Source organism: Telmatherina bonti (assembly GCF_933228915.1).
Source record: "Telmatherina bonti genome assembly, chromosome: 9".
Taxonomy (NCBI): domain Eukaryota; kingdom Metazoa; phylum Chordata; class Actinopteri; order Atheriniformes; family Telmatherinidae; genus Telmatherina; species Telmatherina bonti.
The window spans coordinates 29,413,270-29,440,651 of NC_136627.1; the positions used below are offsets into that span (position 1 = coordinate 29,413,270).

Genomic DNA, 27,382 nt, shown 5'->3' on the forward strand with positions numbered 1-27,382 from the left:
CTGCAGACCTGCTCTGTTTCACATCGACTTGTGTTAGCCAAAAAATTTAGTGTTGAGATTTTTCAGACCTCTTGACAATGGATTATTCTGAAGTTGTATTATCTATTTAAGAGTAGAAGTAGATCTTTGAGTTGTTTTTTTTTTTCAGGTTGTTACAAATAACTTTAGTAACCAAATATAAGTTAATGATCTCATCCAGGAAATGGTAAGTTTGTTGACAAACTAGTTCACTTAGTTTTTCTTGAAATGATGAAATACTGATTGCTTTTATGTTCATGTTTTGCTTTTTTTAAGGCATTACGCAAGTAACTAAATCATATCCTCTGCTACTTTATATGTAGACTGTGTTATTTAATGATTTGCAATGGACAATTTCTGAAATATTTAAAAGATGTAACACTATAACATCTAAATTTATTTTTGTTGTACAAAGAAGACGGTACCAAGTGAGGTAGTGAGATGAAATAATAAAAGGTTAAGAAAGGCAAAAATGAGCATTGGCTGTTGTTCTGGTGGTGTCCTGAAAGAGTCAGACATGACAGAGCTCTGTATAATGTTTATGCATTTCAGAGACATTCTTTATTCTTGTGAATTTAGGAAACTCACTTTTGAAAATAGAAAAGCAGAACACAAGCCCTTCCACGGGCAGGAAGTAAATCAGACATACATTTTTGACCTTATTCATGAGTCAGTTAGTGATTAAAAACATTCATTTGGTATTTTGAATACCTTTATTTTGTCTTACATATTTGCTCTGTGGGGTTCTGGTCAATATGATTTCTTTGGGATTTTCTTTGATAAAGATAATGATGAGTGAAGTTACACTAAAAAGTTTACACAAATTTTAAATCTTCACCTCCTTGTAAATATATACAACAGAATGTCACGGCAGGCAGTGGAGATGTTGAGGGAGTGGACCCAAACGCAGAGAAGACGGAACAGGGATGCAGGTTCTAGACTGATTTATTTTTAATCCCAGAAACTAAGAAGAGACAAACTAAGAGGTACACAATGATCCAGCAACAAGGAGTGAACCTGAGTAGTATAAATAACCAGGAAAGCCAAACAGGTGAAGTAATTAACAAAATGAAACCAGGTGAACTCAATAACAGGAAATCAATGAAGCTAAACAAGAACCGAGGGAACTAAACAGGAAAACTACAAAATAAAACAGGAACCCTGAAAACAAAGCAAGGGGAAAAACCCAAATCATGACAGTACCCTCCCCACAAGGGCCGGCCACCGGACGGCCCAAAAAGTTCAGAGTCCAGAGACGGGTGGGAGGAGGGGGCCCGGAGGAGGGACCAAGGGAAAAAACAAAGTCCAGGGGCACAAGTCCAGGGGAAGAGTCCAAACGGCCCAGCTCAGGAAACAGTCTGGGGCAGCCTCGGTTCTGGAGGACGGCCGGGAGGCCCAGACGACGGGGGGCAGCCTCGGCTCTGGAGGACGGCCGGGAGGCCCAGACGACGGGGGGCAGCCTCGGCTCTGGAGGACGGCCGGGAGGCCCAGACGACGGGGGGCAGCCTCGGCTCTGGAGGACGGCCGGGAGGCCCAGACGACGGGGGGCAGCCTCGGCCCTGGAGGACGGCCGGGAGGCCCAGACGACGGGGGGCAGCCTCGGCTCTGGAGGACGGCCGGGAGGCCCAGACGACGGGGGGCAGCCTCGGCTCTGGAGGACGGCCGGGAGGCCCAGACGACGGGGGGCAGCCTCGGCTCTGGAGGACGGCCGGGAGGCCCAGACGACGGGGGGCAGCCTCGGCTCTGGAGGACGGCCGGGAGGCCCAGACGACGGGGGGCAGCCTCGGCTCTGGAGGACGGCCGGGAGGCCCAGACGACGGGGGGCAGCCTCGGCTCTGGAGGACGGCCGGGAGGCCCAGACGACGGGGGGCAGCCTCGGCTCTGGAGGACGGCCGGGAGGCCCAGACGACGGGGGGCAGCCTCGGCTCTGGAGGACGGCCGGGAGGCCCAGACGACGGGGGGCAGCCTCCTCGCCGGACACTGGAGACGGAGGAGAAGGAGCGACCTCCTCGCCGGACACTGGAGACGGAGGAGAAGGAGCGACCTCCTCGCCGGACACTGGAGACGGAGGAGAAGGAGCGACCTCCTCGCCGGACACTGGAGACGGAGGAGAAGGAGCGACCTCCTCGCCGGACACTGGAGACGGAGGAGAAGGAGCGACCTCCTCGCCGGACACTGGAGACGGAGGAGAAGGAGCGACCTCCTCGCCGGACACTGGAGACGGAGGAGAAGGAGCGACCTCCTCGCCGGACACTGGAGACGGAGGAGAAGGAGCGACCTCCTCGCCGGACACTGGAGACGGAGGAGAAGGAGCGACCTCCTCGCCGGACACTGGAGACGGAGGAGAAGGAGCGACCTCCTCGCCGGACACTGGAGACGGAGGAGAAGGAGCGACCTCCTCGCCGGACACTGGAGACGGAGGAGAAGGAGCGACCTCCTCGCCGGACACTGGAGACGGAGGAGAAGGAGCGACCTCCTCGCCGGACACTGGAGACGGAGGAGAAGGAGCGACCTCCTCGCCGGACACTGGAGACGGAGGAGAAGGAGCGACCTCCTCGCCGGACACTGGAGACGGAGGAGAAGGAGCGACCTCCTCGCCGGACACTGGAGACGGAGGAGAAGGAGCGACCTCCTCGCCGGACACTGGAGACGGAGGAGAAGGAGCGACCTCCTCGCCGGACACTGGAGACGGAGGAGAAGGAGCGACCTCCTCGCCGGACACTGGAGACGGAGGAGAAGGAGCGACCTCCTCGCCGGACACTGGAGACGGAGGAGAAGGAGCGACCTCCTCGCCGGACACTGGAGACGGAGGAGAAGGAGCGACCTCCTCGCCGGACACTGGAGACAGAGGAGAAGGAGCGACCTCCTCGCCGGACACTGGAGACAGAGGAGAAGGAGCGACCTCCTCGCCGGACACTGGAGACAGAGGAGAAGGAGCGACCTCCTCGCCGGACACTGGAGACAGAGGAGAAGGAGCGACCTCCTCGCCGGACACTGGAGACAGAGGAGAAGGAGCGACCTCCTCGCCGGACACTGGAGACAGAGGAGAAGGAGCGACCTCCTCGCCGGACACTGGAGACAGAGGAGAAGGAGCGACCTCCTTGCCGGACACTGGAGACAGAGGAGAAGGAGCGACCTCCTTGCCGGACACTGGAGACAGAGGAGAAGGAGCGACCTCCTTGCCGGACACTGGAGACAGAGGAGAAGGAGCGACCTCCTTGCCGGACACTGGAGACAGAGGAGAAGGAGCGACCTCCTTGCCGGACACTGGAGACAGAGGAGGAGGAGCGTCCCGACCTGGGACCCCCTCGGGAACATGGGTCAAGGAAGGAGCGTCCCGTCCTGGGACCCCCTCGGGAACATGGGTCAAGGGAGGAACGTCCCGTCCTGGGACCCCCTCGGGAACATGGGTCAAGGGAGGAGCGTCCCGTCCTGGGACCCCCTCGGGAACATGGGTCAAGGGAGGAGCGTCCCGTCCTGGGACCCCCTCGGGAACATGGGTCAAGGGAGGAGCGTCCCGTCCTGGGACCCCCTCGGGAACATGGAGCAAGGGAGGAGCGTCCCGTCCTGGGACCCCCTCGGGAACATGGAGCAAGGGAGGAGCGTCCCGTCCTGGGACCCCCTCGGGAACATGGAGCAAGGGAGGAGCGTCCCGTCCTGGGACCCCCTCGGGAACATGGAGCAAGGGAGGAGCGTCCCGTCCTGGGACCCCCTCGGGAACATGGAGCAAGGGAGGAGCGTCCCGTCCTGGGACCCCCTCGGGAACATGGAGCAAGGGAGGAGCGTCCCGTCCTGGGACCCCCTCGGGAACATGGAGCAAGGGAGGAGCGTCCCGTCCTGGGACCCCCTCGGGAACATGGAGCAAGGAAGGTGGACGAGCTCTGGGCGCTGGCGTGGGAGCCTGCAGCGCCGGACGGGTGCCGGGCGCTGGCGTGGGAGCCTGCAGCGCCGGACGGGTGCCGGGCGCTGGCGTGGGAGCCTGCAGCGCCGGACGGGTGCCGGGCGCTGGCGTGGGAGCCTGCAGCGCCGGACGGGTGCCGGGCGCTGGCGTGGGAGCCTGCAGCGCCGGACGGGTGCCGGGCGCTGGCGTGGGAGCCTGCAGCGCCGGACGGGTGCCGGGCGCTGGCGTGGGAGCCTGCAGCGCCGGACGGGTGCCGGGCGCTGGCGTGGGAGCCTGCAGCGCCGGACGGGTGCCGGGCGCTGGCGTGGGAGCCTGCAGCGCCGGACGGGTGCCGGGCGCTGGCGTGGGAGCCTGCAGCGCCGGACGGGTGCCGGGCGCTGGCGTGGGAGCCTGCAGCGCCGGACGGGTGCCGGGCGCTGGCGTGGGAGCCTGCAGCGCCGGACGGGTTCTGGGCGCTGGCGTGGGAGCCTGCAGCGCCGGAGATGTGGACCTGGGCGCTGGCGTGGGAGCCTGCAGCGCCGGAGACGTGGACCCGGACGCTGGCGTGGGAGCCTGCAGCGCCGGAGACGTGGACCCGGGCGCTGGCGTGGGAGCCTGCAGCGCCGGAGACGTGGACCCGGACGCTGGCGTGGGAGCCTGCAGCACCGGAGACGTGGACCCGGACGCTGGCGTGGGATCCTGCAGCGCCGGAGACGTGGACCCGGGCGCTGGCGTGGGAGCCTGCAGCGCCGGACGGGTTCTGGGCGCTGGCGTGGGAGCCTGCAGCGCCGGAGACGAGGACCTGGGCGCTGGCGTGGGAGCCTGCAGCGCCGGAGACGTGGACCTGGGCGCTGGCGGTGGTAGTGGTCCGGAAGTGTGGAGCGCCAGTCTAGTTCCCAGAAAAGGGGACTGGCCAGGGCTCTCCACTGGGCCAACCAGTCGTCGGTGCTGTCTGCGCCGGTTTCTCTTGGACGAGGTCCAGTGAGGCTCGTTGGTCGGGAGGTGTTTGGCCGCCTCCCGACGAAAAAACTCAAACAGAGTAACCATCTCTGCTGGGTCCTCGGTTGGCTGGATCATTCTGTCACGGCAGGCAGTGGAGATGTTGAGGGAGTGGACCCAAACGCAGAGAAGACGGAACAGGGATGCAGGTTCTAGACTGATTTATTTTTAATCCCGGAAACTAAGAAGAGACAAACTAACAGAGGTACACAATGATCCAGCAACAAGGAGTGAACCTGAGTAGTATAAATAACCAGGAAAGCCAAACAGGTGAAGTAATTAACAAAATAAAACCAGGTGAACTCAATAACAGGAAATCAATGAAGCTAAACAAGAACCGAGGGAACTAAACAGGAAAACTACAAAATAAAACAGGAACCCTGAAAACAAAGCAAGGGGAAAAACCCAAATCATGACACAGAAAGGGTTTTTTCAGCTTGTAAAAAAAAACCTTTGTTATCAAAAAAAGCATTTATTATCAACTGATTACAGAGCCCTGTATTCAAAAAAGATTGTTACTACTCTTTGCACTCTTTACAATGTAAAGTTGCTTTGATTTGGTGAGAAATGCAACAGCCCATGTAGCATCTGCGTACCCTCTTTTACATTTAGGTGACACCAATCACTCATGGAACATCTTTTTTTTGCCGTCATTTTTTACCCCAGAATCTGACAATCAAAGGAAACACATCAGCTTTCTCTCACACCTTTTACAACTAGAAGCTCCAAAAGACAGATTCCAATAGATTCAGATCAAATGAACTAAGTGGCTCTTCAAATATACATGTCTGACATACCAGTGTTTTCTGTGTTTAAACCCTGGTCATGACCTTTTAAATGAAAAGGCACCAGGAAACCTTAGCATGATCTCCATCCATCCATCCATCTTCTGCCGCTTATCCGGGGTCGGGTCGCGGGGGCAGCAGCCTAAGCAGGGAAGCCCAGACTTCCCTCTCCCCAGCCACATTTGCCAACTCTGCGGGGGGGGGGGTCCTGAGGCGTTCCCAGGCCAGCCGAGAGATATAATCCCTCCAGCGTGTCCTGGGTCTTCCCCGGGGTCTCCTCCCAGAGGGACGTGCCTGGAACACCTCACCAGGGAGGCGTCCAGGAGGCATCCTGACCAGATGCCCGAGCCACCTCAACTGGTTCCTCTCGATGCGGAGGAGCAGCGGCTCTACTCTGAGCCCCTCCCGGATGACCGAGCTCCTCACCCTATCTCTAAGGGTGAGCCCGGCCACCCTGCGGAGGAAACCCATTTCAGCCGCCTGTATATGCCTGTTTCAGCCGCATGATCTGTTACCTCTGAAAATACAAATGCATGTACTCTGCTATATGTTTATTAATTCCACGTTTTATCAAGAGAAATTGTGATTTGAATGGATTTGCAGTCATCAGTTTTGCAAGACCTCTGATGTTTTTCTGAACTGGAAGTTAGTCATGAGCTTGATCGTGAAGGCTGGCAGAATACTCCTCAACCCTTCATGTATTAACACTTCATGATAGAAATCTTCTGCTGAGTTATCAAAAAGTAAGAAGAAGCAAGAAACAAGTCAGAACCAGATGTTTAATTGGATTTTTTTTTTTAACTGAAACAGGACATCTGTACAGAAAATGATTGTAATGCTCCACAAGTATGTTTATAAACCTGGTGCTAACTTATATAGTAAAATATATATTAATAAGACAACACCTTTCTCCGCAGTATTTCAGTAATTTTATCCCGCAGTGATCTTGTTTGCATTCCATAAATAATTGGATTTAAATTAGCAGGGACAACATGAAATAAAATATATGCAATCTTCCTTAAATCAGGATAATCAGGGAAGCGATGCAGTATGATAGTTAAAAACCCTGACCACAGCATGATAAGATAAAGAACAAGGTGGCTTGTACAGGTTTGCAATGCTCTATTGTTCAGCTCTTTGTTTTTCTTTCTCCAGCATATGAGGGCTATCCTGATATATGTGACAACGATGCCTCCGATGGAGCACGAAAACAGCAGCACTGTGAAAAAGAGTCCGTAGATGTTGTTGATGGACACATCCTCACACGAAAGCTTAAACAGGGATGCATTGTCACAGTAAGCATTTTGTATTAATGATCTGCAACGGGACAGCCTAACTGTGAGACCTATCAGCACAGACACAAGCACTAAGGACACCCCCCATGCAGATGCAGACAGCCCAATCACCGTTCTGGTGGTCATGATTGAGCTGTACCTCAGAGGGTGACATATCGCCACGTATCTGTCTATTGCCATGATGATCAGAATCATATGCGATGCTGATCCAAATGTGTGACTCTGAAAAGCTTGAATCGCACACTGGTTGTAGGTGACAAAGCGCTCCGTTGAAAGGATGTGAGCCATCAGCTGAGGCAGCAGGACCGTGTTACCGATCAGGTCATTGACAGACAGGTTACAGAACAGGAAGTACATTGGCTGGTGCAAACTCTTCTCCGTGATGATAAGGGCCAGAACACCAATGTTAGAAAAGAGAAGCGAGGAATAAACAAACAGAAGCAGGAAAAACAGGGGATATATGAACTCAGGAGATATGTCAAAGCCCTGGATCTCTAAAATGTCACTTAAGATTGTTTCATTTTTCTTCATTTTGTTTTATATGTAGGAAAACCTGAAAGAGAAATAAATTAATAGCATAAAAACACACACACACACCAAAATAATTAGCTTATAATTTGGACACTATATTAACAAAAATGAAAATACATTGCATGGACATGTTCTCTGAGAGAAAAGAAGATTTAAAGAAAGAAAATACTCTTCTTGGTCATGTTCTGATGTAGAAGAACTAAAATCAGCAGGCAACTAACGGCTTCAATCACAAGTCAATTACAACAAATTCTCTCCTAAAGCCAAGAGCAGGCACTGCCACGTTGCAGCATGTCAGCTGTGATACCGTTTCTGTTGCAGAGCAAATCGCAAGTCATCAGCTGGTTTTTCTTCCTACTGACTATCATTAGTGATCACAGGAGTGTCGTCCTCCTTTGAGCTCCACTTCTTTATATAACAGTGCTTTTTACCTCCATAGAGTCCCACATGTGCATGGGAATCTTTAATTTCCTAGTTAAGCATGACTTTGTTCCTGTCTCGTGCATTTTTGCCCAGAAATGCAAAACACATCCACACTGGACAAATGACAACAGGACCACAAACACAGGAAATGTTCAAATAAAAACAAAACATGACAAAATTGCGGTTTTGTTGTATTCTCTGATTTGCTGAGGTATATTTTCAAATGGAGCTAAGTGGGCTAATCTGGTCAGTGGTGAGCCAGTGATGGTATTCAACAGGCTTTATTGCTGGATTTTTCATCGCTTCATCATAGCTTTGTAAACAGCTAGCATGTTCACCGCCAACTGGCTCGTATGGATCAGACTTACTGGGTTTAATGGATCCCTTTACTCAGAAGCTCTGTGCATCTAACCACAGCTCCATTATCATCCTCATGGCAGTAATGAAGGCCCTGCTGTGGCAAACATGTCAATCATCTTTGGGCATTTGACAGCATCATTTGTCCATTTCCTCGCCCGGGTTCTGAAAAGCAGCTGCATCTACTGGTACTGAACCAGAAGGGGCTTAAAATACATGACTGACTCAGCCTCGTGACAGTTAAAAAAAAATAACCAATGGCCTGCAGATCAACATATCACATGGAGCAGTGGTCAGAGTGAAGAGTGTGGACTTTTTGGAGGAATAAATTACACAGGGACAGAGACCACAGTGGGGGGGGGGGGGGGGTGATGTTAAAAATTTGAATGGGCTGGACCAGTGTTAGTTGGTTTGCCACTCTGCTGAGTTTTACTGACCAAGAGACAAGCAGGTTACTCTTTTTCTTTCTTACTTGTTAATTTTCTGGCAGCAAAACAGCAGGCTCATCTGGTAACAGTACCAACAGTCACATTTAGCTTGTTTGAAAAAGTTAATAGAAACAGATCAACACATCTGAGTATCTTAATGCAACATGAAGTTACACGTAACACTGAACATGCATTTCAGAAAGCGTTGCACAGAGCTGTGCCTGGAAAACTCCAAAGTCACATGGCAAGTATGCAAAGGAAGGCCTTTCCCAGTGGTTTCGTACCAAAGCCTGGTCTGAGGAATAGTTAGAAAACCTAAACAATTAAGAATTCAGGTCAAGTGTTCATGTTTATTTCTCAGGGGGGAGAAATTAGCCTTTCCTAATGTCCATATGTCCCAACTGTCCTGTGTTGAACCAAAAAGGTCTTTGTTCCCAGGAGCTTGTTGTGACCTCTTCAGAGCTCTTTTTCAATTAGCGCTCTTCTGCTGGAGCAAACAACACACAGAAGGGGTAAATAAGAGTATTTATTACAAATTTCTGAAACTATGAATAAATTATGATGTCGGAATTATTTATATTTGCTTTATACGTTGTCTTAATAACAAGCTAATTCAGTGCAAAAACATTTAAAAAAATATAACCTTATGTTGAAATCTTTTATTTAATGACGATTTGCAAAACAAAAGTTCAAATGTTAAAGCATTTTTAAAATTTGCAACTTTACATGAAAAAACTTGTCAACATTAGAAACTCCCCTGAGTGATAAAAACTTCCTTCATAATAATGTACCATTCATCGTCAACTGGGGGTTTAGGTATTGTCCAGGGATTAATTACAATGTGAAACAGTTAATGACAATCATGTAATCACATCTCAAAGGAGCTCATTAATAAGAGTGTTTTTGAGAAAGAAATGAAGCAACCTGGCTGATGTAATTCCTGCTGTTTAATAATGATTGTAATATTGCCAAATAGCTGTATAAAATTTCAACAGATAAAACTTCCAAAACTTATTTTCATTTTTCCAAATTGTTGTATTTATTTACATTATAGCATTGATATAATGTTAGTGTGATTAAAAACAGCCTCAGAACTCCACCCAATTAAACACTGCTGTTCACTAAATGTGGCTTTGATTCAAAGCTTTACCCATCATTAACTTATTAGCTAACCTCTTATTTATTTATTTACTATTTAGTACACAACTCAGTCAATTGTTAAATTGTTGAAACATTTTGGGCCACATTACCGCAAATTTACACTGGGCAAGGCAAGTTTTATTTATACAGCCCAATTCAGCAACAGGCTGATTAAAAGTGCTTAACGGAGACAATGAAACATAAAAAAAAGCAGAAGCATGACTTAAAATTTAAAAAAGAAAGCAAGAGAAAAGAAGTAACATTAAATACAGACTATTAAAATCATGACCAATTCCAGCTTTAAAGAAACATTCAATAAACCTAAGAGAGCTTTACATAAAACTACTGAAATGCAGCTGGAGTAGAAACAGGAAAAGAAATAGTAAAACAATATTAAATGTTAATATTCTTGTGTTTAAGATTCAATAAAACCTTTGTCATAGCTAATCTCTTGCATAATGTGGATTGCTCTTTTAGGAAAAAAACTTTTTTGTTTTACAAATATAATCTGATTAATATTCATCAGGTAATGCATGCACATGCATTTAATATTTGGCATGTAGAACATTTTTGTTGTATATGCATGAGGATAAGCATCTGTGTTGGAATATTAAATGTTGTGTCATTTGTAACGTGCATGTGTAAAGATATTTTAATGCTGCAATTATTTGATGTTTGTGTTCAGCAAGTGTACACAATAAAATATAGGCATATAGCAGCCTTAAGAATTAAGCAAACCTATATTTTGATGATAAAACAGCGTTTCTTTTTGCTATGGACCACAGTAACTATTACACATTTTAAATAATTTTGTATGATCTATAAAAATAAAAAATAACCTTCATCTCACCATGTAACTTTGAGTTAAATGTGCTCCAGATTAAAGTAAAGGACTTGTTGGTATCTCTCAAGTCTCACATACTTAAAGCATACCAATAAGTAGACTTATCCATTTAATAATCTGAATTATAGAAGTTTTCTTGACTATGGGTCAGTCATAATTGACTAAAGTGTTACCATTACAACTGATCCACAAACCACTTTTCAGCCGATCTCAGTCTATACATCTGTACAGGTCCAGTAGCTCCTCTCATCTCTAATTTAGTAGATCTCTTATTGACTTAATTTTATTCCTCTCTTATCATCTCATTATGCTGCTATCACTTTGAATTAGTGATTTTTATTTTATTTTTTTTGTATTTGTGTGCACTTACACATACATACGCATGCATACAGTATATGTATGTGTGACAGATGTAATCTGTTCAGTTATTAACCCCTGTGCTTCATACTCTCTAATAAGACACTTTTATGTATTAATTTACACTGAAATGATCAATTTAAGGGAAAAACATACAATAACACTTGCCAGTAAACTCTTAAAGCATGTTATTGTCACTTAGAACCCCAAAGGAAAAAGGTGACGGAGAGAAGCGATGGAAACGTATAAAACAGGAAGTGTAGGGCAGCTCCCTCATGTTAAGGCAGCATTACATTGTAGTGATGTGGTGTTTAAACTGTGATTTCTGCAGAGGCTAGCCAGATGTTCAGTGGTAGAGTTTTATGTGCTTCCTCCTTCTCATTAATAAAAGTCAAAATGGAGAACCAGTCGTATGGATTTAGTTCTCAGTTAACCTTGGATCCTTTTGCAATTCCACCTGGAGGAAAGTATCCCATATTCCTTTTTGGTATTACAATTTATTTGTTTGGAATGTCCTGCAACTTGACCCTGCTGACGTTGATCATTTTGAAGAGGAACCTGCACAAACCCATGTATTTTATCCTGTTCAGCCTTCCTCTCAATGACTTGATAGGAATAACTGCAATGCTCCCAAAAATCCTTTCAGATATTGTTACAGAGACACATAACACACACTACCCTCTGTGTGTTTTACAAGCATTCCTGCTGCACATGTACGGTGGTGGAATTTTGTTTATTCTTGCAGCAATGTCTTTCGATCGTTATGTTGCAATATGCATGCCATTACGTTATAACTCGGTTATGACCCCAAGAATGGTGACCTGTGTTATCAGCTTAGTTTGGGGTCTTGACTTTGTCTTGATCCTATCACTGTTCTGTTTGCAGACTAGGCTCCCCAGGTGCAGATCTGTTATCATGAATGTGTTCTGCGATAACCCATCTCTCCTAAAGCTCACATGTGGGAACACAACTGTCAATAACATCATAGGATTGTTTAACACAGCTGTCATGCAGGCTGTGAGTGTTTCCATTCAGACATTTTCATACGTTAAAATTCTGATTGCATGTTTGGGTTCCAGGAAATCTGAAGCAAAGACGAAAGCTATCAACACGTGTGTTGCACAGCTAGTTATTTTGGTTATTTTTGAGGTTGTGGGAACTTTTACAATTTTGTCTCATAGATTTAAAAATGTCTCGGCTGACTTGCAAAAGATAATGGGCATGCTAATATTTCTTGTACCTCCACTTCTGAATCCGATTGTATACGGTTTGTATACAGCCGAAATACGAAATAATTTGTTGAGTGTTTTCAAGAACAGAGTGTGTTACTAAATTCTTTTCAGAGAACAGCATCATTTTTTATTTATTTATTTATTTTTTTGAGCAGTCAACATTGTATTACTTTACAAATTTTAAAAGGACTCTCCTACAGGATGAAGGGAAAGATAAAAACTCCTGCAACTATATGAACATGATGTACTGGAATGAGTTTTGTTGTTTACCTACTTTAAGAAATACATTTATTTCTTTGGTTCATTAAATAAAATGTTGCTCTGGATTTTACATGTTTATTCATGTGTTTAGCTATTTTTTTTACTCAACTCTGTGTTTACATATTTGATTCTGAGTCAAGACTCAGTCAGGTTATAAATTTTGTTTAACTTCATGAATGCAGTTTTACTTTACAGAAAAAAAAACATTACATATTAGCTGATAAAAAAAAAAAGCATTTTTATTCTCATGTTTTGTGCTTTCAGTTGGACTATGACATATAGGTCATGTACTAGTGATGAGTACATAGGTGGTACCTGCATGTAGTTTGACTTTTATTATTATTTTTATTTTTAAGTAGGCTCATTGTTAAGTCTTAAAACAGAGGGATTAAAATATTTATTGAAAAGACGTTTTGGTCTTTGAATAAAAACAAAACACAAATTTTGACATTGCAGTGTGTCCCTAATCAATCAGTTACATGAAAATAATTTGCAAATCATTGACATAATATCTGTTAAAATAATCGTGATAATTTCTAGACTAAAATCATTTCCTTCAAGCAGGAACTTGAAGGCCGCCATTGCAGCCTTAATCACTTCACAGATGGATTATTGTAATCCTGTCTCTTTTATTCCATCTGCAGTTTACAACACAGCAGCCACACTTTAAACCATTTAAAACCAAAAGAAAGAAAAAAAATAGAGAGAAAAGTCTAATTTGTTTTTTCCAGTGCGAAGTCTTTAAATGATTGACAAAGGAAGATCATTTCTGGGGGTCGCTGGCTAAATTTGAAAATAAAAAAATACAGCCAACATTTGTCCTTTTCATTCATCTTCCTAACCCCCCCCCCACGTGAAAGCCAGTCCATCACAGGGCAACACAGAGACAAACCCAATATTTATCAAATAGCTTAAATCTTGGATTTCAACCAAGGCTGTCAGTTTTGAATTATTAATGCAGAGACAAATGTGTGAAATTAGCACCTACATGTTGTTCACATATTAAACTACAAATCTAGAGCATGTGGCGTGTTTAAAATCTGAATTTGGCATTGTCTCTGCGAGAAGTTGATTTCATGTATGTAGATGCTTTGTCACAGTAATAAACTGAAGGGAACCAAAATCCACTTTATCCTTTCCTATTTATGAAGATTCTGACAGTTTCCCAGCTGGAAATTTAGAGGACAGCTGCAAAATGACCAATTTGTCATATCACAATTAAATGAGTCAGTCGCTGCAGGGAAGTGGGGGTCATAAACACACACATGTTATATTGTGGGCATTGCAGCTCAAAAGGTTTAGGGTTAATGTGCACCAAGAAATGACAATATATTACATTCCTTCAATTCCTCCACTGGCTCCCAAATAAATTTTGCAATTGGTTTTAAAACTATTTTGTATGCTGTTTGTGAGGGCTTAAGCCCCACATTGTTTCCTTACCTGGAAGATGAAAGGCGTGGCAAAGGGCTGAGGAGTCTTAAATCTCAATGCCAGCTCATAAGGTTCTGCCATGTGCTGCCGGGTCACGGCAGCACATGGTAGAACAATAACCAAACAACCTGCTTTGTTTGGTTATTGTTAGTCATTTTGTTTTTTCCTCTCTGTGCAATTTGGTTTGGCCGAAGTGCTATATAAGTTACCCTTATGTGTTTTTGTGGGGGGGTCAGTTTTTCTTTAGTTGAGTTGAACTGAACTGTTTAACTGTCGTTATGTTTAGTTAACCCCTTTTTAAAGATTGGTTAGTTTATTCATTTCTTTGGAATTTTGCATTTGTTTTGTAACAATAAAAGCCCAGGGTTTTTGAAATTGCATCTGTGTCCTCATGGCTTTACCGTTTGGTCCCTGACACTGTTAAAGCTTTACATAAACCTGAGAACATATCTGAACTCTTCTGTCCTTATTCTAATCCCAGTCATGTTGTTTACAACACAATGGTCGACTCTAGTTGCTTTAATTGTGCTTCATAAATAAAATTTGATTTCAAAATAATAATAAAATTCAACTGAAATGTCTCCTTTCAGAAACAGGCTTTATTACTCTGCAGAATACAGACCCACATTTATGACCCAGATTCTGATGGATAAAGGATCCATCCACTCACCATAAAACCCAGTTTAAGCCCTGCTTGTAGCTGTCCTCTTCTCACACAACATACAACCCACGCAGAGCAGCAAGCTGCAATTGGCCCCATCAGAAAAGACATGTGGCAAACAGACGATGGAGCAACTGTGGTGTTATTATTGTAGTAGATGCACAGAAAGTGTGTAAGAGTGCTGAACCACCTGCCGGTTTACATGTTGTTTTCCTTTGGTCAATGCGTCACTATTATTAGTTTTTGTTTATTTCTTTGTTTTATAAAGACCATGACCTTTTGGGGGAAAAAAATGATCATTTTGGTGTAAAAACGATTTCCTTCATGCTATCAGTCTCAGGGATGTTTCAAGTTTCATCACAAGGTCATCAACATACCCCTCTCCCTCAGTCACAGGTGAAAATAACATTGTACACAAAATTTTACACTTTTTTTGTGGTTATTTAGTCTTTTTGCTGTAAAAGCAGCTTTTGTGCCGTCTTGTTTTTGGTTAATATCTGCTTTATTTCTGCCTGTTTTAATGATTTAGTTGCGTGTTATATGTACAGTGTTAAAGAATGATTTATTTACATATACAGAAGCAGCTATGCTAGCTGGTAGCTAATTAGTGCAATTTGCCTGTTTTATTGATTTAGACACTTAGATTAGGGTAACTTGGCTTTGACTTATTCATCTATATTTATGCATTTTAAACACAAATGTACAACCAACAGGAAACAGTGGAGATTGCATTTCTATGTACTTCAAGCCAGATCTGTGTTCTAGATTTATCTTTTGCCAATAACATACCTGAATATTAGCTTTGCTTTAAATCAGGCATAACTTGTGTAGGAAAAAAGTGGTACAGTTTTTTAATAAATACTTATAAATGAAGTCCAAAGTCTCTACCTCAAACTGAAAAAGATCTAATTGTTAGAATTCACAACCAAATCTGATTTATCTGTTATTTAACATATAATAGCACCCAGAGCTAAGGAAAATCTGACCCAGAAATAGAAAGCAACATGTTTAGTTTATTGATGTTGTTGAATTGATATTAAATTGCAATGTGTTAACTGCTCAAAGTGCTTCACTACGGAAGCATAGAGCTGTCGTCCTCATAAAAAAAAGTTTGGGCCTTATTACGTTATAATATGATAGTTTTATTGTAAAAATGTGAAACTTATCACGTTAAAACGTGATAAGTTTTATTGTAAAAACGTATAACCACTTGTACGCTGGAGGGATTATATCTCTCGGCTGGTCTGGGAACACTTTGGAATCCCCCTGCAGAGTTGGCAGATGTGGCTAGGGAGAGGGAAGTCTGGGCTTTCCTGATTAGGCTACTGCACCCGTGACCCGACCCCAGATATGCGGAAGAAGAGGGATGGATGGATGGCACTTGAATGCAGCTAAGATGATGTAGTTTGTAACAATAGCGATTCTCGTGCTGCTCAAGTTTCAATCAGAAATAATGCCACGTCATGGGGATCGGACCCGGACTCATTCTTCTTTCTGTACAGACTCCTTTTAAAACTGCCCTTAAACTACGCATTCGTTTTTACAATGTCATCCAAAGTGTTCCAAAGCACCAAAATTTCACAATGTCTCAACCCAAGCGTAAAGAAAAACTCAAGTCCTGTAAATGAGCCATTTGTGATCTCCTATCCACCCCGCACACAATTTCCTCATTGAAACATAAACATACGTTTATATTTCACGTTTTTACAATAAAGTATCACGTTATCACGTGATACGGTTCACGTTTTTACAGTAAAACAATAAAATAGGCCCAAACTTTTTTTTTTATGAGGATGACAATTCTACGCTTCCGTACGTCACAGAGACACTGAAACAAGAAACAAAATAAGAGGCAGAATTTAACAATAAAATAAAGGAGAAATTTAAAACTATTAAAAACATGTTCAAGTTTGAAAACATAAAAGCTTAAAAGAAACAGAGCAAATTTGGACTTTTAAATACAAACTTCAAATGCAGCAGAGAACAGGTGGGCCTTTAATCTGGTTTTGGTGTTTCAGCTGATCTGAGGCTTTCTGGGAGTTTTATTCATGATGTATAAAGTACAGAAGCTGAATCCAGCTTCTCCATGTCTGGTTCTTACATGTCAGTCATCTGGATCCAGGCGGCCTGAGAGGTCTCGTCTGTTTATTCTGGGTCAAGAGGTCACTGATGTATTTTGGTACTAAATCAGAGCTTTATGGACCAGCAACAGAAGTTTAAAGTCTGTCCTCTGATGGACAGGCAGCTGGACATGTGGTCGACTTACTCTCCAGAGTTGTGAATAAGTTGTCATTGTCTCACTGATTTTTTTGGATATTAACACCACAAAGACCACAAAGAAATGTTACAATATTCAAACCAACGAAACATGAAAACACGGACTAGTTTTTCCAGGTCCTGCTGTTACTTTAATTTTTTACTCTCATATATATTCCTAAAGTACTTTACTGGACCCTGATGATGTAAAAGGACCACTTTTATTGAAGCTGCTTTTCAGTTTTAAGAGTGGTTTCAGTTCCTGAAATCACAACTTTCTAACTACGGTTACACAAAGGTGCACAATTACATTTTCCTTCTACTTTCTTATTTAAAACACAGATTTCACTGCAAAAACTGCTGTTATTAAAGATTTTGATTTTAAGTTACACCATAATATTATGATGTTACCTAACTTAAAGTGAACCAACCCTTTTATCATTTATATAAACAACAGATAGAAACAGTAACAGCGGTTAGAACTTAATTCAACACTGACTCAAAAATGAGAAAGCAGGAGACAGGAAAGCGATTAAGTAATGAAACTCTGTCAAAGCTTCCCGTTATATGCATCACAGGGGTGCAGCCAGCAGATGTTACTTGTTTAGCTGCATCAAATGCAAAAGTTGATCTTGTGTTGTCTCAAAACGATTCATTCATTCATTCATTTTCCAAACCTTAATCAAATAAGGTTCGCTGGAGCCTATCCCTGTAATCAATGTCTGCCTGCCCACGGACTGCAGATGGAAACTAGCTTAGGCTAGTGTAAGGCATATTTTGATGTTTTTGGGCATGGTTCCTGACAAATAAACTAATAATTTAAAAAAAAAAAAGTTATATTGCATGAGAAGCAGTGTTCTCCTCGGACAGGTCAGCAGTCCATCATAGTTAAAAGCGATTCAGAGCTTCACTAAGCTTTGTTTCACCAGTGCTAGCCAGGTTTTAGGTCCTGGCATCTCAAATGCAAAATCTGCATCAATGCAGTAGCATGAAGGTTTGGGTTAGGAAAGTGAGGCTGAGTAAAAGCCAACGTGATGTGTGGAAAGCAAACATATTTGCGTTGGAACAAACTCAGGATATCAACTTAGAGATGAATGTAAACTTCAGCTGTTGACAAAGCAGCAGTTTGTGCTGTGGGCCATCATCGTTTCATTTTGCCATGAGATCAGGTTGTCTCATGAGTCACATTTGCCGTCTATAAAAGACGCACTCTGTTCATAACGCAGTGTGAGTGAGAACAAGACAACACATTGCAGCAAAGAAGGAGCTCGTGGGTATATCTGAATCCATGCTTAGGAGATATTTTGACATTTATTGTGAATAAGTCATTTCTTTCAGGACGAGATTCTTCTTCAGTTGCAGGAATTTTTCCAGACCATTTTTTCCAAATATTGATTAATTATGTTTGAAAACTCATCTTTAAGGAACTTACTAACTCTGGAAACACTGAGCTTACCTCCTAATCACATGTATCCAGCCTTTATATTTGGAACACTTCTCTATCTAATCATTGTCTTTTGTAATTTGTTGGTATTAACAACTATTGTTGTGAGTAAGAATCTACATAAGCCTATGTTTATCCTGCTGTTTAACCTGCCCATTAGTGATTTAATAGGTGCAACAGCTTTTTTTCCTCACCTTATTTTCAGCATTGTGACACAGAACAGAGCAGTTTCCCCTCCTGCATGTATTGCTCAGGCTTTCTTCATTCATTTCTATGGTACAGGGAATTTGCTTGTTCTAACTGCTATGGCATATGATAGATACATCGCTATATGTAGTCCACTAAAATACAATACAATCATGAGTCCACATTTCTTGATGAGAATCATTGTTCTTATATGGTTTCTCGACTTCTCAATGATGTTTGTATTGTTCATACTACTTGCACGCTTTAAATTTTGCAGGACAAATGTTGTGGATTTGTACTGTAACAATCCGTCATTGATGAAGCTGGTCTGCGAGGACATCAGAGGAAACAACTACTATGGAATAGCTAGCCTCATTGTTGTTATGGGATTTCCACTGATGATTATAATGTACACGTACATGCAGATCTTGCGTACATGTGTTATTACTAATCATACAGATGCCAGGAAAAAAGCCATTCAGACCTGTGGCGCACATCTCATCGTGTTCCTAGTCCTGCAAATCAATACAACCTTTACACTCATCTCACATCGTTTCCAGAATGTATCTCCATTTCTAAGAAGGGCCTTTGGAGTGTCTATTTTAATCATTCCTCCTGTCTTGGATCCAATTATATATGGGCTGAAAACCAGAGAACTAAGGCAGAATATAATCATGTTTTTAAAAAGAAGCTTTTTTCAAATAAGTAGGCACAACCAGTAGAAACCAGAGTTTCTACTGGTTGTCATGCTTCTTCCTCTTTCCCAGGCAGGCAACTATGGAAAATTAGGAATTGTTTCACTCTGAAAGTCTCCTGATTTCTTTCACTAAAGCTTTTTATTTATTTATTTATTTATTTTTCACAAAGGAACTCCAGATCATATCAGCCCAGACTGTTTCTGTGATTGTTCCACTGCTACAGATGTTCAAGAGTGGTGAGGCAGGATGAGGAAAAAAAAAGTCATGGTTTTCTGATTGAAGTAGCAGACTGTTAACTTCTTGTGGATTTGATATACTGTTTGCAAAGCTTGAAAGCACACGTTGATGTCAGTCAGAGTTCAGTGTCTTGTCCAGTGATGATGACCACTTCACCAACTGATCCATGGCAGCCCATGGTTTATTTGGTCTTTTTAACTGAGTTTAATTACAAAGCAGAGATGGAGATGAGTGTAGATGAATACATGTGGTATGTTTTCTCAACAATGATGATTTTCAGATTGACTTTGTGTCTTTTTTCATAATGAAATTAAATTTCAAAAGCCTGATTAGAAGTCGTGTGTACTGTGTAAATGATGAACAAGTAATATATTAGCAGTTTCATGACTTTTAGCATCATAGTTAAATCCAACTGAACTCTAAATTTAGTTCGGAAATAAAAAGACAAAAAAAAAAAAAAGAATTATTATTATTGTTTTACTTTATTTTATTTTTGTTTTAGAATGAACAAGTTCCCCAAATTGTAATTTTTAAACACAATATTCAATAAATGGCATTTCATGTCATCATAAACATAAAGACATTATACTATTCATGTCTTAGAAATAGTTTCTTAAATGGTGTGAAGAAGTATTATTTAGTCAGAAGACACTTTTCGATCTTATTGATACCTCCACCTTTTGTATAAGAATCGCTGGAAGAAAAAACTTTAAAATGATGAGTTATCTTGAGCTTTTTTTATTTGAGCTAGTTTAATTGTAGGGCCACAATAAAGCTTAGAGAACTACACACCAAACATGACAAGAAAAATAGACGTTTTTTTTTTTTTTTTTTTTTATTAGTTATTTAGTTTTTGCAAGTTAGTCCTGGCAGTCATTGGATAGGAGGCAGGGTTGTGTGTGTGTGTTATATAATCATAATGCATTGTAGCTTTATTGTGTCTGTTCATCACGCTGACCCCCTACCAGCTTTGTACGAACAAATAATTAAACAATGATCATTTTGTGATCTGGACAAAAACAACATCCGAGTTCTGTTGTTTGCATCTTGATTATTGTTCTGTATGTTGTCAGAGGAGGTTCAGCGTGTTTTAAGCTGTTGACTAAGTATTAACCACGTCTTTTGATCAGTAAGATTACTTCCTGTTACATCTCTCTTCATCATTTCTTTCTGAACATCCTTTGTGAAAAATATCAGATATGTCTGCAGGTATGTCACTTGTTAAAATTAGATCATTTATTCCTCGAAAGCAAATATTCATGAATCTGTCAGAACCAAAAAATTCAATCTTTATTAAGAAACTACTGCTTTTGTGTTGTGGAGAAATACACTTCTAAAATGACAAGCTTCATTCTAGTCTTCTGAGTCTGTAAAATACTGAACTTGACGTATTCCACTAACAGTACACAAACTGTCCACAGTGTACTGCAGGGGTGGGCAATGCCGGTCCTTGAGGGCCACAGTCCTGCAGGTGATAGTGTCAAGGTGGCCGGGGCATGTTAAAACATAAAATAAGTAAAAAAAAAAAAAAAAAAAACAGGTAAAAACGTGCTCCTAGCCACCTTGGTTCTTTTGAAAATCAGGGGGAGCAGAGTCAACCACACTAAGCCTTAATAATAAAAACCGTTTTATTAAAAACAAAACAAAAAAAAAAAAAAAAACAAAAAAAACAAAAAAACCCCAAACAAATAAAAGATTAAAAGGTTGAAATATTAAAACCCCATCGTTCAACCCAGTCCTTGAAAACGGCCACTGTGCGGCTTGGGATGGTCCTCCTCTCTACAGCAACGGATCCACTCACGCAGCCTTCTGTTCTGCGGCACCTCGTCTCAGGACCTGCAGAGAGGAGCATTTACGGCAGTCCACAATCCTAAGAGGGGAACCCTCCTGCCTGGGCCTGCAGCCAGCTTCTCCCTCTGGACCCTAAACTAAGCCATTGTACTCACACTTGGTCCTGGGCCAGGGATATCCGAAGGCCCAGGACTGAGTAGCTGCGCCATCGGGTCCAGACTGGCTGCTGCACTTCAGGCTCCCGCCTTACCACGGTGGGACCTTTCACCACTGGCCCCTCAGTGGTCCCTTCCTCGTCATCGTCACCATCATTGTTGTCATGATCACCATCATCATCATCATCATCTTCATCATTGGCGTGATCACTACCATCGTCATCATCGTAGCCATCGTCTTCGTCATGTTTCAGGAGCACGGTCTGTCTGTCTGTCTCTCTCTCTCTCTCCTTCTCTTCTTCCTTCCTTCCTTCCTTCCTTGTTCTGCTCTCTCTTCCTCTGACACGTCACACCTGTTGCTCCACTTTAACTTATTTTCTCCAGGCCTCCAGGGGGCGAATAGTAGTAGCACAGCAAAAGTTAAAAACACATGCAACAAAACAATTCAATTTAAAAACCATGCTTTTGACCCTGTCACAATAGGAGTTTCCCTGCTGCAACACACCTGACTCAAATCAATGGGTAATTAGGGTAAAGAGTTTGATGTAAAGTCTCTAAATAACTCTGATGTGTGGGTCTGGTATACTGTATGTAGAAGAAATGACACATTCCAAATGCAAAGTCCAAGAACGATCCACAACAATATGAGTCATAAATGTCTAATTTGGCCACAAATTTGGAATTATAGTTCTGTATAATATAAATACACAATTTAAAAGATTTTAATAAAAAATCATTACATTACTTAATGGTTTATATATTTTGTAAACTTCTTAAATTTAGGTTAATGTACCTTATTACCAATATTTACATAATTTAAAAAATGTACACTGAGTGTCTTAAAAACTAATTTAATATGTATACTTACAGAAAATAACTATGAGTTCTTTTTCATATGTAAATGCATATTTATGCAGAAAGTAATTTAGGTCGTCTTCTTCCTAAAACCCCTATGTGCCAGTGCTCAATCTAAAGAAACACTTAAAATAGGAATGAACACTCAGGGGAGCTGCGTGCTGCTGAGCTACATTCACATATATAAAGCTGTGAAACCCTCTGAATAGCAGTCAGTCACCAGCATTACCACAAGTGGTCAGTCAATATTATTTTACATCAAATTTCTCCTGATTGCCGAGTTATCACCTTGAAGAAAGAAATATTGATATCTTTTGGGGTTTTTTTGGTCCTAGACTTCCACTCCAAGCATTTTAACTTATATATAGTATGTTTAACAGTATGTTAAACAGTTATCATGTTTGTCATTTTGTCACTTAAATGAAATGTAAGTGGATTTAATGCATTTTTTCACTAATCTGGTAAGTTTTGGATTTACCAGTGAGAATTTAACTTCTGAATATCACTGATATATTCATGTTTTATTTGTTTACATGTGTTACTCATTTCTCCTGTCATCCCATGGAATTGCTGATTTAATGCTGTGTTTGTTGGCATTATGGTGTAATGAATGATTTTTCACTTGTATCTGCAAAAACATCCTAAAAATGAGCAACGTGTCCAACACTTCATCTGTTTTATACCTACATGGCTTTAATCTATCTTCTGAAAATGCCTTTCCTGCATTTCTTTTGGCAACGCTCAGCTACATGATCATACTTTTCTGCAACCTTACCCTGATCCTGACCATTGTGCTGAATAAAAATCTGCATCAGCCGATGCATCTTATCCTGGTGAACCTTCCTGTCAGTGACCTGATAGGTTCATCTGCACTCTTTCCACAGCTTATTAACATAATACTGACAAAGACCAAGACAATTCAGTACTCGACTTGTGTAGCTCAAGCTTTTTTTATCCACATCTATGCAGCAGGCACTGTGTTCATTCTCACTGCTATGGCCTACGACAGATACATGGCCATATCCCAACCTTTGAGGTACAACTCTGTTATGACTAATGCTCATATTATGAAGATAATAACTGCTGTGTGGTCAACGTGTATAATTCTTATAGGTGTGCTTTTTATCCTGCTTTTACGTTTACGCCGCTGTCGGTCTGAGTTAACACACTCTTACTGTGACAATCCAAGTTTGCTGGCTCTGGTTTGTGATGACACAACAATTAATAACATTTATGGGCTTTTTATAAGCGCTGCTACACAAGTGATGGCTAATGGAATGGTTTTGTATACATATCTGCATATCCTGATTGCATGTTTCAGATCCAAACATTCAGACACTAAAGCCAAAGCTCTGCAGACGTGTGCAACACATCTACTTGTTTTTCTGTTGATGGAGTGTTTTGGCCTATTCACCATCATATCATACAGGCTACAGAACATTTCACCCCATTTAAGAAGATTTCTGGGGGTGTCTACATTGATTTTTCCCCCGACTATAAATCCAATTATTTATGGTCTGAAAACAAAAGAAATTCGTGAAAAAATCATTCATTTTTTTAGGAATAAATTGCGTCCTTTGTAATTCACAGTTTCTCAGTGTGCCATTATGTTACACAATAGAACATTGTAAAATAAATATGTGTCTCCAGTCATCAATGTTCTGATTTTTTTTTACCTTAAACATCACATAATCTTGTTCATCTCAGTCCCTCTTTTTAAAATAAATTCAGTGTTCACCAGGTTTGTGCTGATCATTCCTTCCGACATGTTCATTTTAATCTCATAGATCTTCATGTGTTACCTACTTTATTGAAAGTTTTAATCAGTCTTTTATTATCATTATATACATAGTTATCTTTAACCCTTAAAAGTAATTCATTTCTGTGAAGTTTTTGTAGTGTTGTAGCACTTTTAGAATGTACTTCAAGTTGACTTTGTAATAAGTGATGGTAAATGTGAAATGGATCCTGTCAAGTTTTGGCCAACCTTCAGTATACATAAAGAAAAAAACATAAAAATAAATTAGCAATGTTTCAACATGCATTCAGAGTTAATCTCTGATGTTGACTTGTTTACTTAGAGCATTTAAAGACAGACAGACAGATAGACAGAAAGATAGACAGAAAAATAGATAGATAGATAGATAGATAGATAGATAGATAGATAGATAGATAGATAGATAGATAGATAGATAGATAGATAGATAGATAGATAGATAGATAGATAGATAGATAGATAGATAGATAGATAGATAGTGATGGCTTGACCTTAAATGCCCATTTACAACATTTTAATCGTAAAAATGAAAGAGATGAATAAAGTAATAAATAAAAATATGTTTGCCCTTTCGAGGCAGCAGGACGTAATAATGTCTGTCAGAGAAAGTAGTTGTGTACTTAATGTTATTTTACTTTAATACCACATAATTTTATGTGCAATGCTGTACATAAAAGGATATGGTATTTAAAAACATAAAGAAAAGGTGTAAAAGACATGCTGAATAGTCTGATGTGATTGTACTGTAAATAACAACAAAACAATAACTACCCTTGATCTTTTATCTTGAAACTCAAGTGTAGAACAAACAGCAATCTTAAATCAGATCCCAACACATCATGCACAATGTTTTGTGATACTGATTAAATTAAAAATATGAATAATTAATCTTAATCTCTGATCTAATTAACACGTTGATACTATCAAAATGGTCACTTTGTGCAATAAAATACATGAATTAGTGTTTAAATGAACACAATTAATGTGAAAGATTTATAGCGTTTATTTCCTGGTGATGTAAACAGACTGTCCACTAGAGGGAGCCATCCCAGTACAGTTCAATGATTATCATCCTTAAAAAAAAAAAAAAAAAAAGTCATGGCTCTCTTTTGGCTCAATGCTTTATATTTGTTGATCATTGTGTGGTTTGCTGCCCTCTTGTGTTTGTAAAAGTAACTTAAACAAAAGGAAGTTTAATATTACAAAGCATAGAAGTTATTAAAATGAATATGTCTACAGTAAAGCTACTGCAGAAAGGAATCAAAATGAAATTTTATTCTGTATTATACAGCTCCAGTTATTGTTGAAACAAATAATAACCCATGCTGATTATTTAACTGCAAAAAAATCTCAACTCATAGACCCCTATGATGACGACCAACCTGGGCATGAATGTTCCCTTGCCCGGACGCGGGTTACCGGGACCCCCCTCTGGAGCCAGGCCTGGAGGCGGGGTACGAGAGCGAGCGTCTGGTGGCCGGGCCTTCGCCCATGGGGCCCGGTCGGGCTCAGCCCGAAAGGGTTACATGGGCCCCGCCTCCCGTGGGCTCACCATCTGCGGGAGGAGCCGTAGGGGTCGGGTGCAATGTGAGCTGGGCGGCAGCAAGGGGCGGGGACCCTGGCGGTCTGATCCCCGGCTGCAGAAGCTGGCTCTAGGGACGTGGAACGTCACCTCTCTGGTGGGGAAGGAACCTGAGCTTGTGCGTGAGGTTGAGCGGTTCCGACTAGATATAGTTGGACTCACCTCGACGCATGGCTTGGGCTCTGGAACCAGTACCCTCGAGAGGGGCTGGACCTTCTTCCACTCTGGAGTTGCTCATGGTGAGAGGCGCCGAGCAGGTGTGGGCATTCTCATCAGCCCCCAGCTTGGTGCCTGCACGTTGGGGTTTACCCCGGTGGATGAAAGGGTAGTTTCCCTCCGCCTCCGGGTGGGGGGACGGGTCCTGACTGTTGTCTGTGCTTATGCACCGAACAGCAGTTCAGAGTACCCACCCTTTCTGGGGTCCTTGGAGGGAGTGCTGGAGGGTGCTCCTTCTGGGGACTCCATTGTTCTGCTGGGGGACTTCAATGCTCACGTGGGCAATGACAGTGAGACCTGGAGGGGAGTGATTGGGAGGCATGGTCCCCCCCCCTCTGAACCCAAATGGTGTTTTGTTATTGGACTTCTGTGCTCGTCATGGATTGTCTATAACAAACACCATGTTCCAGCATAAGAGTGTCCATATGTACACCTGGCATCAGGATTCCCTGGGCCGCAATTCAATGATCGACTTTGTAGTCGTATCGTCGGACCTGCGGCCACATGCCTTGGACACTCGGGTGAAGAGGGGGGCGGAGCTGTCAACTGATCACCACCTGGTGGTGAGTTGGCTCAGATGGTGGGGGAGGAAGCCGGTCAGAGCTGGCAGGCCCAAACGTGTTGTGAGGGTCTGCTGGGAACGTCTGGCTGAGTCCCCTGTCAGAGCGAGCTTCAACTCCCACCTTCAGCAGAGCTTCGAACATGTCCCGGGTGAGGCGGGGGACATTGAGTCCGAATGGGCTGTGTTCTGTGCCTCTATTGCTGAGGCAGCCAGCCGGAGCTGTGGCTGCAAGGTCGTTGGTGCCTGTCGTGGCGGTAATCCCAGGACTCGTTGGTGGACACCAGCAGTGAGGGATGCCGTCAAGCTGAAGAAGGAGTCCTATCGGGCCTTCTTGGCCTGTGGGACTCTGGAGGCAGCTGATGGGTACCGGCGGGCTAAGCGGCATGCGGCTTCGGCCGTTGCCGAGGCAAAAACTCGGGCATGGGAGGAGTTCGGCGAGGCCATGGAGAAAGACTTCCGGACGGCTTCGAGGAGATTCTGGTCCACCATCCGGCGGCTCAGGGGGGGGAAGCAGTGCTCCATCAATACTGTGTACAGTGGAGATGGGGTGCTGCTGACCTCAACTCGGGACGTTGTGGGTCGGTGGAGGGAATACTTCGAAGACCTCCTCAATCCTACCAACACGTCTTCCCATGAGGGAGCAGAGCTGGTGGACTCAGGGGTGGACTCTCCTATCTCTGGGTCTGAAGTCGCTGAGGTGGTCAAAAAGCTCCTTGGCGGCAAGGCCCCGGGGGTGGATGAGATGAGTTCCTTAAGGCTCTGGATGCTATGGGGCTGTCCTGGCTGACACGCCTCTGCAGCATCGCGTGGACATCGGGGGCAGTACCGCTGGATTGGCAGACTGGTGTGGTGGTCCCCCTTTTTAAGAAGGGGGACCGGAGGGTGTGTTCCAATTACAGGGGAATCACACTCCTCAGCCTCCCTGGTAAGGTCTATTCAGGGGTCCTGGAGAGGAGAGTCCGCCGGATAGTTGAATCCCGG

General features: G+C 43.0%; 4 protein-coding genes across 4 annotated transcripts; 3 read left to right on the top strand and 1 right to left on the bottom strand.

The window, feature by feature from the left end:
• Positions 1-6,572: 6,572 nt before the first annotated feature.
• On the bottom strand, positions 6,573-7,508 carry LOC306760231 (olfactory receptor 13H1-like; the record flags this gene model as incomplete). Its single annotated transcript, XM_079246030.1, has 1 exon — positions 6,573-7,508. The coding sequence occupies one exon, from the start codon at positions 7,506-7,508 to the stop codon at positions 6,573-6,575; it is 936 nt and encodes a 311-aa protein (XP_079102156.1).
• A 3,945-nt stretch (positions 7,509-11,453) lies between these two features.
• LOC306760232 (olfactory receptor 52B2-like) lies at positions 11,454-12,389 on the top strand (the record flags this gene model as incomplete). Its single annotated transcript, XM_079246031.1, has 1 exon — positions 11,454-12,389. One exon carries the CDS (start codon positions 11,454-11,456, stop codon positions 12,387-12,389), a length of 936 nt encoding a protein of 311 aa, XP_079102157.1.
• Positions 12,390-18,299: 5,910 nt separating this feature from the next.
• Positions 18,300-19,250, top strand: LOC306760233 (olfactory receptor 52B2-like; the record flags this gene model as incomplete). The annotated part of the gene is made up of 1 exon (XM_079246032.1): positions 18,300-19,250. One exon carries the CDS (start codon positions 18,300-18,302, stop codon positions 19,248-19,250), a length of 951 nt encoding a protein of 316 aa, XP_079102158.1.
• A 3,661-nt stretch (positions 19,251-22,911) lies between these two features.
• Positions 22,912-23,847, top strand: LOC306760234 (olfactory receptor 52K2-like; the record flags this gene model as incomplete). Its single annotated transcript, XM_079246033.1, has 1 exon — positions 22,912-23,847. The coding sequence occupies one exon, from the start codon at positions 22,912-22,914 to the stop codon at positions 23,845-23,847; it is 936 nt and encodes a 311-aa protein (XP_079102159.1).
• Positions 23,848-27,382: the final 3,535 nt, after the last annotated feature.